The sequence below is a fragment of the Pelobates fuscus genome, chromosome 2 (genome assembly GCF_036172605.1).
Source record: "Pelobates fuscus isolate aPelFus1 chromosome 2, aPelFus1.pri, whole genome shotgun sequence".
Classification (NCBI taxonomy): Eukaryota; Metazoa; Chordata; class Amphibia; order Anura; family Pelobatidae; genus Pelobates; species Pelobates fuscus.
Genome location: NC_086318.1, coordinates 19,691,289 through 19,708,117, shown reverse-complemented (window position 1 = coordinate 19,708,117; position 16,829 = coordinate 19,691,289). Strand labels below are relative to the sequence as shown.

Below are 16,829 nucleotides of genomic sequence, written 5' to 3'. Positions count from 1 at the left end.
ACACACTGCCCCACAAACACACACTGACCCCATAAACACACACTGACCCCATAAACACACTGTCCCCATACACACACTGACCCCATAAACACACTGACCCCTTAAAAACACTGACCCCATACACACACTGCCCCACAAACACACACTGTCCCCATACACACACTGACCCCATAAACACACTGTCCCCATACACACACTGACCCCATAAACACACTGACCCCATAAACACTGTCCCCATACACACACTGACCCCATACACACACTGTCCCCATACACACACTGTCCCCATACACACACTGACCCCATACACACACTGCCACACATACACTGTCCCCATACACACACTGCCCCCATACACACACTGTCCCCATACACACACTGTCCCCATACACACACTGTCCCCATACACACACTGCCCCCATACACACACTGCCCCCATACACACATTGCCCCATACACACACTGCCCCCATACACACACTGCCCCCATACACACACTGCCCCCATACACACACTGTCCCCATACACACACTGCCCCCATACACACACTGCCCCCATACACACACTGTCCCCATACACACACTGCCCCCATACACACACTGCCCCACAAACACTGTCCCCATACACACACTGCACACCCATATACACACTGCACACCCATACACACACTCCACACACACACACACAGACACATACAGTGCCGTACACACACTGCTGCCCCCCCATACACGCATTGCCCCACACACACGACCCCCCCCATACACACACTGCCCCACACATACATACAGTGCCTCCCCATACATACAGTGCTCCCCATACACACACTGCCCCACAGACATACAGTGCCCCCCATACACACACTGCCACCCTCACACACACACTGCCCCACACATACACTGCCCCCTAACACACACACTGCAACCCTGAAATACACTGCCGCCCTTACGCACTCACACACACTTTACCGCTCACACACACACTGCACCTTTCACACACACCACTTCTCCTATGCCCTATATCCCAGCAGACCCCAGGTAAGTTGTCAAACTGTTCTTAAACGGTATGACTACTTACTCTGGGGTGGGATCCTGGCACTACTGGCACCATAACTACTACACTGAGCTGTAGTGGTTATTGTGCCATGATTATTTATTTAAATAATCTACAAGTGCCCCTCCCGAGATCAGGCTCTGGATCCGCCACTGTCCAGACCCCCGCAGCATTTCAGCGGAGAGGGACCTGACGTATCCCATAGCCTGGCTCCACGGATCCCGGACATGGCCCCTCCAGCAGACCTGGAGGGAGAGAGAAAACAACCCGGCACACCTACCCCAAATAGCGACACCCAGAGACTCTCCCAAAACATTGAGCCAAGGCATTGGCTGATTTCACCATACCACCCTGGGTGCGGCACCCGTAATATCTGGGACATGTTTCCTGTTGCTGCACCTCCATACCAGCGCTGATGATGCCGCTAATCCAATTTCATTTTTTGTTATGCCATAATTGATGTTCTCTTTACATGCCTTTATATACACACACTCCATGACACATTGGGACAGCCCAGGGGTTTACTTTACTAGTATCACTGTATTGGCCACCTTAAAAGCGACTCTCATAATATATACTTTATATACCTGCACTATGCTATAATGATATAACTGTGTAATGCATATGCCCATACTGAAGAACAGCCATGCAGGATACCATTTAAAATCTTGTACACAGCCTAGTTAACATAAGCTACTACCGTGTAATATTCTCTTGTATCATACATATACTAAGGAACCTCATTAGATACAACAAGCCTGTTCATAAATAAAAAATGTGCAATTACCCATGCCACAGTCTAACTTGCATACACCTATGTACGCTGTTGTGGCGTTTACCACTGTTATGTATCAACCTGCACAACAAAAATAAAGAATTTAAAAAAAAAAAAACCTTTCCTTTGCCTTAGACGAAATCTTCTTTCTTCCAGTCTAAACGCATGACCTCGTGTCCTATGTAAAGTCCGGTTTATGAATAGATTTCCACACAATGGTTTGTATTGGCCCCGAATATATTTGTATAATGTTATCATATCTCTCTCAGGCGACGTTTTTCTAAACTAAATAGGTTTAAATTTGTTAACCTTTCTTCATAGCTGATATGTTCCATTCCTTTTATTAATTTTGTAGCCCGCCTCTGCACTTTTTCTAGTGCCATGATATCCTTCTTTAGAACAGGTGCCCAAAATTGCACAGCATATTCAATATGTGGTCTTACCAGTGATTTATAAAGAGGCAAAATGATATTCTCGTCCCGAGAATGAATGCCCTTTTTCATGCATGACAATACCCTACTGGCCTTGGCCACTGCTGATTGACATTGCACATTGTTGCATAGTTTGTTGTCTATAACAATTCCCAAGTCCTTTTCGTGTGTTGTTATCCCTAATTCGCTTCCATTAAGGGTATACATAATTACCAAAATAATTTTATGATTAGCCATTTAGTTTTTTCAAAGACCTCAACAGAGACAGGTTTTACAATAACATTTCCTGCAGGTATAATTCTAGAGGGAATTGACATAACCCAACTGTTTATACAACTCTATACAACAGAAATCTTATCTCAAAACATTAACTTTACAATGAGATGAGAACACCCACTAGCCAAGCACATTTTAAATAACTCAGCTACATCTGAAATACTCGGGACAGAAGGACAATATATAAGAATTCTGGTATTTAAACAGTTTGGCAACAAAGTTCAAAGCAAAGTGAGCCTGACATTCTAAATAGACTGCACTTTATTGTTTGACACCTCGTTCCTCTCCTTTATTATGTTTAAATTAGTTAAGTAACACATGACTTAATTCTTCTCCCTGGGAATGAGTTTTCTTTTGGTTTATGTTTTATGACTTTGGATAGGTAAGCCATTATTGTTTCTTCTGTAACCTTTGCTTGACTTTTGATGGTATTTTGGAATGGACAAACCTCTACTCAGTCCTATCTTGTTGTGTCTTTCATAATTAGTTCTACAGTTTAATTTCCCTTACTCGTAGCTGGAAATGTTACTGCGAGTACTGAGTATTCAATTATGCCAAGATTTTAAGACTTTGTTTTGTAATGCCCGTTTTTTGATATCGACCTTTTAGTCTCTTCTTATCTTCAAGAGTTAAACTATTTTCTAATAGTTGAACACCAATATGGAGTCCACCAGGTGCTAGTCCAGCTTTCTCTCTGGAAGCATTTGCTTGAGTAGAAGTAATAGGCTTTGTTTAACACTAAAGAAATGTCCCCAGAAGCCTGTCTGTTGCCTCTTTTCCAGTGCTCGTGTTTCTGCAGATGCAACAAATTGGTGGCAGTGATAGGCGGAGACTATCAACTAACGTCCTTAATCAATGACTGGCCGGTAGAATAGATAGTGATATCTGGAGCTGGTAGAGTAGATAGATATATCTGGAGCTGGTAGAATAGATAGAGATATCTGGAGCTAGTAGAATAGATAGTGATATCTGGAGCTGGTAGAATAGATAGAGATAGCAGGAGTTGATAGAATTGATAGAGATAGCAGGAGTTGATAGAATCGACAGAGATATCTGGAGTTGTTAGAATAGATAGTGATTTCTGGAGCTGGTAGAATAGAAATATCTGGAGCTGGTAGAATAAATAGAGATAGCAAGAGCTTGTAGAACAGATAGTAATATCTGGAGCTGGTAGAATAGATAGAGATATCTGGAGCTGGTAGAATAGACAGAGATATCTGGAGCTGGTATAATAGATTGTGATATCTGGAGCTGGTATAATAGATTGTGATATCTGGAGCTGGTATAATAGATATAGATATCTGGAGCTGGTATAATAGATTGTGATATCTGGAGCTGGTAGAATAGATAGAGATAGCAGGAGTTGATAGAATCGACAGAGATATCTGGAGTTGGTGTAATAGATAGTGATATCTGGAGCTGGTAGAATAGAGATATCTGGAGCTGGTAGAATAGATAGATATAGCAGGAGCTGGTAGAAAAGATAGTGATATCTGGAGCTGTTAGAATAGATAGAGATATCTGCAGCTGGTAGAATAGAGATATCTGGAGCTCCCGGTAAGCAAAAAGGAGGTGCGGCAGGAATCGCTCCCAGTCCCTGCAAGTGGCCGTGAACGTCTTCAGCATCTGCTTCAGAGTCCCACTGAACCGCTCGCATAGACCGTTGGTCTGGGGATGGTATGGGGAGCTAGTCAGGGGTTTTATCCCGCAGACCTTCCACAACTGCTGGGTCACAGCGGCAGTGAACTGGGTACCCGGGTCTGATAGGATTTCCTGGGGAAATCCGACTCTTGAGAACACCTTGACCAGGGCATCCACCGTCTAATCCCTTAAAGTCCGGCTAATGGAATATCGTGCCCAATCCTCATCAGCTCCTGCCTGTATTTCTGGGGTACCACTAGCTGACGTTTTTGCCTTGGCCCCGGGGCTTTGGTTCGGGAATCTGTAAATCTATACAACTGGCCCCCCTCCCACATATACTATTCTCCATCCAGTCCCCCTGGGTCATAGATGGCCTTTTCCCAGTATCTTAGCAAAGTGGGGTCTCCCGCTACCTCTTTCCCAAAATCTTCAGGGGTGTCCCAGGGTACGGGCTCTACCGTCAGGGTCGAGGAAGCATGTCTTACCTCGGTCTCCGGAGTTTGAGAGTGGCTTTCTGCAGCGCAGCTCTGAGCTTGGGTAGTCACAGCATGAACCTCCTGGTTAGGTGTAGGCATATAGGTGGAAGTAAGTGGACCTAAGTCATTTCCGAGGATCACATCTGCAGGCAAATCCTTCATGACCCCCACTTTCACAGTTCCAAACCCCACACCCCAATCCAACTGAACCTGGGCGGTAGGAATCCTGAAGACGGCCCCTGCTACCCGTATAGCGATGGATTTGCTGGGTGGCTCGTGGTTGTTGAGCAAGTATCTCTGTACTAGGGTGATGGTGGCTCCTGTATCTCGTAGGCCTTGCACTGTCTTGCCATTAACCATCACTAGTTGTCGGTGGTGTTGTTGTCAGGATCGGGTCAGGGATCCAACACGCAGAGTACAAAGAGTAGCAGATACGTATACCGGTCCTTAGAATGGCCGGACTTAACGTAAAACTACAATAGAATGGTCAGAGACAAGCCGAGGTCGAGGGAACGAGAAGACAGGTAAGCGAGAGACAAGCCGGGTCAAGGATAACAGAAAGACAGGAGAGTAAATACCAAAGCCGGGTCAGAACCAAAAGGCAAGAGAATATCAGAGCACTGTGTGACTAGGCAGACTAGAACCACGACAGGGCAATGAGTAAATGGGAGAGCCACTGTTAAGTATGCTGGTTAGGGAGAGAAGACACGCCTCCGGCGAGTCCTGATTCGTCTCCACAGATTTGAGTGACCGGGCGTTCCGGGTTGGCGTCATGACGTCGGCCTCTGGGCTTCCTGCTATAAAAGGAAGTGGCTCCCTCGCGGCCGGCGTTTGCGAGACCGGGTGAACCGCGAGGAACCGAGGAGACATGCCGTCCGGACGGATAAACTTCTAAGTCTCTACCTCTCTCAGAGGTAGAGGCTTCAGGTACCCTGACAGTACCCCCCCTCTCAGATACGCCCACCGGGCGGAAGGAGCCGGGGCGAGATGGAAAGCGTGAGTGAAATGCCCTGCGAAGGCGAGGAGCATGAACATCCTCTTGTGGTACCCAACTCCTCTCCTCAGGACCATAACCCTTCCAGTTAACCAAATATTGTACTCTCCCCCGGGAGACACGAGAATCAATAATGGAGTTAACCTCATACTCCTCCTGACCCTCCACCTGAACAGGGCGCGGAGGGGCGATTGTGGAGGAGAATCTGTTACAGATTAGAGGTTTCAGCAATGACACGTGAAAGGAGTTCGGGATGCGTAAAGTGGCTGGGAGAGCTAGACGATACGCCACTGGATTAATTCGAATCAAGATCCTGTAGGGACCAATATAACGAGGAGCGAATTTCATGGAAGGAACTTTAAGGCGAATATTCCTAGTTCTCAACCAAACTCTATCGCCTGGAACAAAATTCGGAGCCGCCCTTCTACGTTTGTCAGCATGTTTCTTAACCAGCATAGAATTGTGTAGAAGAATCTGTCGAGTCTGATCCCACAACTTCCTCAAATTGGCCACATGGACATCAACCGACGGCACTCCCTGAGAAGGAGAAACCGAGGGAAGAATAGATGGATGAAAGCCATAGTTCATGAAGAAGGGGCTTGAATGCATAGAGTCACAAACGAGATTGTTGTGCGCAAACTCCGCCCAAGGAATCAAACCGACCCAATCGTCCTGGTGTTCGGAAACAAAACAACGTAGGTATTGCTCAATCTTCTGGTTGGTACGCTCGGCAGCTCCGTTAGACTGAGGATGATAGGCGGACGAAAAATACAATTTGATGCCTAATTGAGAACAGAATGATCTCCAAAAACGTGAAACAAATTGGGAGCCTCTATCAGAAGTGATCTCCGAAGGAATCCCATGCAAACGAAAAATCTCTTTAGCAAAGATCTCCGCCAATTCAGGAGAAGTCGGGAGTTTAGGCAAAGGTACGAAATGTGCCATCTTAGTAAACCTATCGACTACGGTGAGGATAACAGTGTGCCTTTTAGAAACAGGCAAATCCACAATAAAGTCCATTGCCACACAGGACCAAGGTTTGTCAGGAATTTCCAGAGGTTGTAGAAGGCCACAAGGAAGCGAATGCGGTAGTTTAGTTCTAGTACAGACCTCACAAACTCCGATAAAATCCTTAATATCCTTCCGTAACGAAGGCCACCAGAAATCCTTGGAGATCAAAGAATACATCTTGCGAACACCCGGATGACCAGCCACCTTACTCTCGTGAAGACACTGTAAGAGCTCCAATTGGAGTTCAGGAGGAACGAAATGTTTGGAAGCCGGAGTCAGTCTAGGTGCCAGATGCTGCAAGCTCCTTATCTGATCAAGTAGCGGAGAATGGACTTTGAGAGTAGTGTTAGCGATAATGTTACACTTGGGTACTATAGAGGACAAAACCGGCTCAGACACGGCAGCAGGTTCATATTGGCGAGACAAGGCATCGGCTTTAGAATTCTTAGAACCTGGCCTATATGTGAGTACGTAGTTGAAGTGAGTGAGGAATATGGACCAACGCGCCTGTCTAGATGATAGTCGTTTAGCCTCTCCAATATAGGATAAGTTTTTATGATCTGTCAAAATAGTAACAGGATGCAAAGTACCCTCCAATAAATGTCTCCACTCCTTTAAGGCCATTATAACCGCTAGGAGTTCCCTGTCACCAATGTCATATCTGCTTTCAGTACCTGACAATTTTTTAGAAAAGTATCCACAAGGATGTAATGGTTTATCTACACCCAACCTTTGGGACAGAACGGCACCTATACCAGTCTCAGAAGCGTCAACTTCGAGTAGGAAAGGTAGCGTAGTATCAGGGTGAACTAAAATTGGTGCGGAAGCAAACAGCTCCTTGAGTGTCTTAAAAGCCAGAAGTGCTTCAGTAGACCAATTCTTAGTATCAGCCCCTTGTTTGGTCATATTGGTGATGGGAGCAATGATAGAGGAGTATCCCTTAATGAAACGTCTGTAGTAATTGGAGAAACCAATAAATCTCTGGATAGCCTTGAGACCCTTAGGTAAAGGCCAATCTAAAATGGATTGGAGCTTCTCCGGATCCATTTCAAACCCCTCTCCAGAAATCACGTAACCAAGAAAGGTAGTTTGGGATTGGTCAAAGCTGCATTTCTCTAATTTGCAGTACAAGCCCTGCTGAAGAAGTTTGTGTAAAACCCTTCTGACTTGTCCGTGGTGAGTTTCAATATCCCTGGAATGTATAAGTATATCATCAAGGTATACAATCACACAGTCATCTTGAAACTCCCTAAGAACCTCATTAATAAGGTCCTGAAATACCGCCGGGGCATTGCAGAGACCAAAAGGCATTACAGTATACTCATAGTGCCCATATCGAGTATTGAATGCAGTTTTCCACTCGTCTCCGTCGTGAATTCTCACCAAATTATAAGCACCTCTAAGGTCTAACTTAGTGAAAATCTTAGAATTTTTTAATCGATCAAAAAGCTCGGTGATCAAGGGAATCGGATATACATTTCTAATGGTTATCTTGTTAAGACCTCGGTAGTCAATGCAGGGTCTTAAAGAACCATCCTTCTTTTTAACAAAAAAAAATCCAGCCCCAGCAGGAGAGGAGGATCTTCTAATGAAGCCCTTGTCTAGGTTTTCACGAATATACTCCTCTAGAACTAAGTTCTCATTCGTAGACAAAGGGTATACATGACCCCTGGGGGGCATAGTACCAGAAAGTAAATTAATTTTGCAATCAAAAGGCCTATGTGGCGGTAAGGTATCAGCCTTTCCTTTGTCAAATACTGCCTTTAAATCTTGATACAAGGACTGTATCTGTACTTTGGTAGAGTCAGTAGCATTATTAAGTGCGTTGACACTACAGAGAGGTGACACTTTCTTTAAATAATTCTCTTGACAATCCTGACCCCACGAAACTATTTCCCCTGATCTCCAATCTATAACGGGGTTATGTCTCTTAAGCCAGGAGTATCCCAGGACTATGGGAACAGAAGGAGAAGAAATGAGTAGTAAGGATATTTCCTCCTTGTGTAGAATACCAGTAGTTAAGTTAAGAGGTGTGGTCTCCCGGAAGATCACAGGCTCAACTAAAGGTCTACCATCAATGGCCTCAACAGCCAAGGGTGTCTTCCTTAACTGGGATGGGATAGCGTGTTTGGTGAGAAACTTTTGGTCGATAAAACTCTCAGCAGCGCCGGAGTCTATCAATGCCATAGTCTCTAAGGTTCCCTTTTCCCAAGTTAAAGAGACCGGTAATAGGAGTCTATGTTCTTTGCAGTTATGAGTAGAGGACAAGATCGAAACACCCAAGGTCTGTCCTCTAGAGAAACTTAGGTGCGAGCGTTTCCCGGACGACTGGGACAGCTCAAACGTACATGGCCTCTGACTCCACAATACATACATAGTCCCTCCCTTCTCCTGTACTGTCTCTCCTCCTCTGACAGACGAGTAAGGCCTAACTGCATAGGTTCTGAAACCTGTGGAGTCTGGGTTTCAGAAATTTGAAATGATGGTGCTAGTCTAAAGGAAGATTTACCGGTTCTATTTCGAGTATTCTGCCTCTCCCTTAGACGTTCGTCAATACGAGAGATAAAGGAAATTAAGTCTTCCAGGTTCTCGGGAAGCTCTCTTGTCGCTACCTCATCAAGTATTACATCGGATAATCCATTTAAAAATACGTCTATATAAGCCTGTTCATTCCATTTTACCTCTGCCGCCAAAGACCTGAACTCTAGTGCGTAATCCACAAGTGTTTGGTTGTCTTGTCTAAGGCGCAACAGTAATCTGGCTGCATTGACCCTCCTGCCAGGGGGATCAAAAGTTCTTTTAAAAGCAGCTACAAAGGCATTATAGTTATAGACTAATGGATTATCATTCTCCCACAACGGATTAGCCCATCTCAGAGCTTTCTCAATGAGTAAGGTAATAATAAATCCCACTTTTGCCCTATCAGTAGGGTAGGAGCGGGGCTGTAGCTCGAAATGGATACTGATCTGGTTCAAAAAACCCCGACACCTCTCAGGAGAACCAGCATAACGTACAGGTGGGGTAACTCGGGAAGAAGCACCTACATTAGCTACCTCTAGTCCTGGACCCACAGAAGAAGCAGACGTATTACGCATCTCCTCAGGTGGATTAATAGGACGTGATAGCAGCGCCTGTAGTGCTAGAGCCATCTGATCTATCCTATGATCCATGGCGTCAAACCTAGGATCAGGAGAACCAAGCTGACAATTTGTACCTGCAGGATCCATGGCCCTGTCGTAATGTCAGGATCGGGTCAGGGATCCAACACGCAGAGTACAAAGAGTAGCAGATACGTATACCGGTCCTTAGAATGGCCGGACTTAACGTAAAACTACAATAGAATGGTCAGAGACAAGCCGAGGTCGAGGGAACGAGAAGACAGGTAAGCGAGAGACAAGCCGGGTCAAGGATAACAGAAAGACAGGAGAGTAAATACCAAAGCCGGGTCAGAACCAAAAGGCAAGAGAATATCAGAGCACTGTGTGACTAGGCAGACTAGAACCACGACAGGGCAATGAGTAAATGGGAGAGCCACTGTTAAGTATGCTGGTTAGGGAGAGAAGACACGCCTCCGGCGAGTCCTGATTCGTCTCCACAGATTTGAGTGACCGGGCGTTCCGGGTTGGCGTCATGACGTCGGCCTCTGGGCTTCCTGCTATAAAAGGAAGTGGCTCCCTCGCGGCCGGCGTTTGCGAGACCGGGTGAACCGCGAGGAACCGAGGAGACATGCCGTCCGGACGGATAAACTTCTAAGTCTCTACCTCTCTCAGAGGTAGAGGCTTCAGGTACCCTGACAGTTGTTGATTATCTCCACTGGCGGCCTACACCGGGTTGGCCTCATGAAGGAACCCCAAGGGCTCCTCCCTGGTTAACTCCCTGGCCTCTCAGGTAGAGGACATGGGGTAGTCGATGGTGTGCACTGCTGGTCGGGATCTGGTACCGGATGGACAATTCCATCTAGATTGGATAGGTTCTATTGGGCAATCCCTGCGGTAGTTTCCCACCTGCTTGCACCGGAAACATCTGGGTCCCGTAGTCTGGGGAGGTCGACTAACGCCTGCTGGGGCTCGCTGTGGTGGTGGATAGTTGCCCCCTGACAGTGGTGCTGGTGGCTCAACCCGTGCTGATTGAGGTCTGAAGGACGGTCGTTCCGGCTTGCGGGCATCCGTATATTCATCAGCAAGCCGGACTGCTTCTTGCAGGGGGAGGGGGTTACGATTCCTCACCCATTCCTTTACATCTGTTTGTAGCAGTGATAAAAACTGTTCAAGCATCACCAGCTGTAATAATTCCTCCAGGATGGTAGCTTGGCATCCATTCACCCAGTGGGTGGCTGCCCGATGCAGCCTGCAAGCCCACTCTGTGTACGAAGCGGTTGCTGTCTTCCTGGACTCCCGGAATTTTCGCCAGTACACCTTTGGGGTCACTGCATCCCGGGCTAGGAGGGCTTCCTTCACCCGCTCATAACTGCTTATGTCCTTATCAGGAATGGCTCTGAATGCATCAGCTGCTTTGCCAGAGAGCTTTCCAGCCAAAATTGGAATCCGTTCCCCTTCTGGTATCTTGTGTAGGGCACATTGTCTCTCAAAGTCCGCCAAATAGCCATCAATCTCGTCTGTAGCCTCCTCAAATGCTTTGAATGCGCTGAAGGGAATTTTCCGCGGCTCGGGGTTAAAGCTGGAACTGTTCGGTGCGACCGCTGTAGTTCTCTGCGCCTCCACTAAGCGGATTTGTAATTCCCGTTGCTTATTCACATTTTCACTCGCACGGTCAATTATGCGAAGGATGATTTCTGGCCCGAACAGCGCCAGCCGTTCCCTTATTTCTCGGTCCACTTCGATTTCTTCTACACGAACAGCCGGGGTTGCTGCATCCACGCTTTCCCTGTCCAGCTCCATTAGTTTGCTTACAATACAGCGCTTGGTCTTATTGCTGCCGCTGCCCCCTCGAACCTCCAATAAGTCTTTCAGGGCGTTGCGCTTGAGCTGGTTGTAGTAAGCTTCCATGCAGGCTCCAGGTTCAGCCTTGAATTATAAATTCATGAGAAAGGGACGATCCCGCCGCTGCCACCAATTGTGACGATCCAGCCCTCTCTGACCGTCTTGGGTTCCCTTTCTCCCAGTAGTTAGCGAATAATCCTTCCAGGCAGAGTATAGACACAAGCATAGCATAACCCTCCACACATGAGCCGAGGCTTAATGCTGGGTAGAGATCTGTTTAATGCCACACAAAACAACAATATTCATTCAATAAAACCACTCCTGCTCTGAGGAAAACAAAATGACAGTTAAAATGGTCAGACAGAGTTTGAAAATATGACAGTTATTAAGGGTTTAAACTGGTGTTCTAAGAGGGGGGGAGGGGGGCGTGATATCTGGAGTTTGTAGAACAGATAGAGCTAGCAGGAGCTGGTAGAATAGATAGAAATATCTGGAATTGTAAGAATAGATAGAGATATCTGGAGTTGGTAGAATAGAAAGAGATATCTGGAGCTGGTAGAATATATAGTGATATCTGGAGTTGGTAGAATAGATAGTGATATCTGGAGTTGGTAGAATAGACAGAGATATCTGGAGTTGGTAGAATAGATAGTGATATCTGGAGTTGGTAGAATAGACAGAGATATCTGGAGCTGGTAGAATATATAGTGATATCTGGAGTTGGTAGAATAGATAGTGATATCAGGAGTTGGTAGAATAGACAGAGATATCTGGAGTTGGTAGAATAGACAGAGATATCTGGAGTTGGTAGAATAGATAGTGATATCAGGAGTTGGTAGAATAGACAGAGATATCTGGAGTTGGTAGAATAGATAGAGATATCTGGAGTTGGTAGAATAGATAGAGATATCTGGAGCTGGTAGAAGAGATAGTGATATCTGGAATTGGTAGAATAGATAGTGATATCTGGAGTTGGTAGAATATATAGTGATATCTGGAGCTGGTAGAATAGATAGAGATATCTGGAGCTGGTAGAATATATAGTGATATCTGGAATTGGTAGAATAGACAGAGATATCTGGAGTTGGTAGAATAGACAGAGATATCTGGAGTTGGTAGAATAGATAGAGATATCTGGAGTTGGTAGAATAGATAGAGATATCTGGAGTTGGTAGAATAGATAGAGATATCTGGAGTTGGTAGAATAGATAGAGAGATATCTGGAGTTGGTAGAATAGATAGAGATATCTGGAGTTGGTAGAATAGATAGAGATATCTGGAGCTGGTAGAATAGATAGAGATATCTGGAGTTGGTAGAATAGATAGTGATATCTGGAGTTGGTAGAATAGACAGAGATATCTGGAGCTGGTAGAATAGACAGAGATATCTGGAGTTGGTAGAATAGATAGAGATATCTGGAGCTGGTAGAATAGATAGAGATATCTGGAGTTGGTAGAACAGATAGAGATATCTGGAGTTGGTAGAATAGATAGAGATATCTGGAGTTGGTAGAATAGACATAGATATCTGGAGCTGGTAGAATAGATAGAGATATCTGGAGTTGGTAGAACAGATAGAGATATCTGGAGTTGGTAGAATAGATAGAGATATCTGGAGCTGGTAGAATAGATAGAGATATCTGGAGTTGGTAGAACAGATAGAGATATCTGGAGCTGGTAGAATAGATAGAGATATCTGGAGCTGGTAGAATAGATAGAGATATCTGGAGTTGGCAGAACAGATAGAGGTATCTGGAGTTGGTAGAATAGATAGAGATATCTGGAGCTGGTAGAATATATAGTGATATCTGGAGTTGGTAGAATAGATAGAGATATCTGGAGCTGGTAGAATAGGTAGAGATATCTGGAGCTGGTAGAATAGATAGAGATATCTGGAGTTGGTAGAATAGATAGAGATATCTGGAGTTGGTAGAAAAGACAAATTTTGTGCAATGTCTGACTATTTTGCGTTTACTGCAGTCTGTGCAGCAAAGGAGGGAGGGCTGGTTTTGGGGAGGGAGCCGTGAGAAAAGGCTCGTTTTGGGGAGGGGGCAGGAAAAGGTTGTGTTTGTGGAGGGGACAGTGCGAGAGAAGGCTGGTTTTGGGGAGGGGGCAGTGGGGGAAGGCTTGTTTTGGGGAGGGATAGTCAGTGAGAAAGAATACTTGTTTAGGGGAGGGGACAGGCAGTGAGAGAAGGCTGGTTTTGGGGAGGGGGCAGTCAGTGAGAAAGAGGACTGGTTTTGGGGAGGGGGCAGTCAGTGAGAGAGAAGGCTGGTTTTGGGGAGGGGGCAGTCAGTGAGAGAGAAGGCTGGTTTTGGGGAGGGGACAGTCAGTGAGAGAGGAATGGTTTTGGGGAGTGGGCAGTCAGTGAGAGAGACGGCTGGTTTTGGGGAGGGGGCAGTCAGTGAGAGAGACGGCTGGTTTTTGTGAGGGGGCAGTCAGTGAGAGAGACGGCTGATTTTGGGGAGGGGGCAGTCAGTGAGAGAGAAGGCTGGTTTTTGGGAGGGGGCAGTCAGTGAGAGAGAAGGCTGGTTTTGGGGAGGGGAAAGTCAGTGAGAGAGGATTGTTTTTTGTGAGGGGGCAGTCAGTGAGAGAGCAGGCTGTTTTTGAGGAGGGGACAGTCAGTGAGAGAGACTGCTGCTTTTGGGGAGGGGGCAGTCAGTGAGAGAGAAGGCTGGTTTTGGGGAGGGGGCAGTCAGTGAGAGAGAAGCTTGGTTTTGGGGAGGGGGCAGTGGGAGAAGGCTGGTTTTGGGGAGGGGGCAGTGGGAGAAGGCTGGTTTGGGGGAGGTAGCATTCAGTGAGAGAGAAGGCTGGTTTTGGGGAGGGGGCAGTCAGTGAGAGAGAAGCTTGGTTTTGGGGAGGAGGCAGTCAGTGAGAGAGAAGGCTGGTTTTGGGGAGGTAGCAGTCAGTGAGAGAGAAGGCTGGTTTTGGGGAGGTAGCAGTCAGTGAGAGAGAAGGCTGGTTTTGGGGAGGGGGCAGTGGGAGAAGGCTGGTTTTGGGGAGGGGTACACTTCCATTGAACCCTCCTCCCTGCTCCCCGGGGACAGATCTGGAGCCACAAGGCTGAATTAGCTCGTTTCTGCTTCTCCATTCATTCCTTCCCTCCCCCTCCCCGTGCGAAGCCAGGAACAAGGGGCCACTGACACACACAGGGGGCTCTGAGTGTGAGTGCAGACTCACCCTGCAACAAGGACCACTCAGCATCCTGGCTATCGATACACACAGGGAACTCTGAATGTGAGTGCAGACTCATCCCTGAATCAAGGACCACTCAGCATCCTGGCTATTGGAAACACACAGTGGACTCTCAGTGTGAGTGCAGACTCACCCTGTAACAAGGACCACTCAGCATCCTGGCTATTGAAACACACAGTGGACTCTCAGTGTGAGTGCAGACTCATCCTGCAACAAGGACCACTCAGCATCTTGGCCACTGACACACACAGGGGGCTCTGAGTGTGAGTGCAGACTCACCCTGCAACAAGGACCACTCAGCATCCTGGCTATCGATACACACAGGGGACTCTGAATGTGAGTGCAGACTCATCCCTGAATCAAGGACCACTCAGCATCCTGGCCACTGACACACACAGGGGGCTCTGAGTGTGAGTGCAGACTCACCCTGTAACAAGGACCACTCAGCATCCTGGCTATTGAAACACACAGTGGACTCTCAGTGTGAGTGAAGACTCATCCTGCAACAAGGACCACTCAGCATCCTGGCTATTGAAACACACAGTGGACTCTCAGTGTGAGTGCAGACTCATCCTGCAACAAGGACCACTCACTTGCCTGATGACTTTCACAAAGAGAGGAGACTAGCAGAGCTGTATGGAGATATTCCCTGCTGAGTGTGAGTGCAAACTCAGTCCTGGGACAAGCAGCATCCTGCATCCTGAGCCCTGACCCAGAGAGGGGAGACTGGGAGAGCAGCTATGTATGGTAAGACTCAGTGCTGAGTGTTGGGGAACTGGAGTCATAGAGCAGACCATTCATAAAAATAATAATAATAATAATAATATTTAGAATGAGTAATATGTATCTCTATATGCAGTGCTATGAAAATTATTTGATGAGTTTTATGAGTATTGACCTTTTAAGTGCCCGGGGCATGGAGTGCATTGCAGAGCACTAGGATAGTTTACCCTGAGTTACCATTTACAGTGAGATCCCCAATAATGAATTATAAACAATCACTCTATGTAGTAATACTCCTAGTACTGTAATCATTCACCCTGAGTTACCATTTACAATGAGACCCCCAATAATGAATTATAATCAATCACTCTATGTAGTAATACTCCTAGTGCTGTAATAATTTACCCTGAGTTACCCATTTACAATGAGATCCCCAATAATGAATTATAATCAATCACTCTATGTAGTAATACTCCTAGTACTGTAATCATTTACCCTGAGTTACCATTTACAGTGAGATCCCCAATAATGAATTATAAACAATCACTCTATGTAGTAATACTCCTAGTACTGTAATCATTCACCCTGAGTTACCATTTACAATGAGACCCCCAATAATGAATTATAATCAATCACTCTATGTAGTAATACTCCTAGTGCTGTAATAATTTACCCTGAGTTACCCATTTACAATGAGATCCCCAATAATGAATTATAATCAATCACTCTATGTAGTAATACTCCTAGTACTGTAATAATTCACCCTGAGTTACCATTTACAATGAGACCCCCAATAATGAATTATAATCACTCTATAATAATACTCCTAGTACTGTAATCATTTACCCTGAGTTACCATTTACAATGAGACCCCAATAATGAATTATAATCAATCACTCTATGTAGTAATACTCCTAGTGCTGTAATAATTTACCCTGAGTTACCCATTTACAATGAGATCCCCAATAATGAATTATAATCAATCACTCTATGTAGTAATACTCCTAGTACTGTAATCATTCACCCTGAGTTACCATTTACAATGAGACCCCCAATAATGAATTATAATCACTCTATAATAATACTCCTAGTACTGTAATCATTTACCTTGAGTTACCATTTACAATGAGACCCCCAATAATGAATTATAATCACTCTATAATAATACTCCTAGTACTGTAATAATTTACCCTGAGTTACCCATTTACAATGAGACCCCCAATAATGAATTATAATCAATCACTATATAATAATACTGCTACCTAGCACTGTAATAATTTACCCTGAATTACCAACTTACCATGAGACCCCCAGTAAT

At 45.7% G+C, this 16,829-nt stretch overlaps 1 protein-coding gene across 2 annotated transcripts in view; it reads left to right on the top strand.

Moving 5' to 3' along the window:
* The first annotated feature begins 14,512 nt into the window (after positions 1–14,512).
* EFR3B (EFR3 homolog B) overlaps positions 14,513–16,829 on the top strand; it is a 188,302-nt gene continuing 185,985 nt past the window's right edge. Inside the window, exon 1 of one of the 2 annotated variants that reach the window (XM_063441984.1) lies at positions 14,513–15,535. In XM_063441984.1, coding sequence (XP_063298054.1) covers positions 15,529–15,535 — 7 coding nt within the window. In that variant the 5' untranslated portion in view covers positions 14,513–15,528. The remainder of the gene's footprint in view (positions 15,536–16,829) is intronic. The other variant, XM_063441983.1, reaches the window with a different exon arrangement.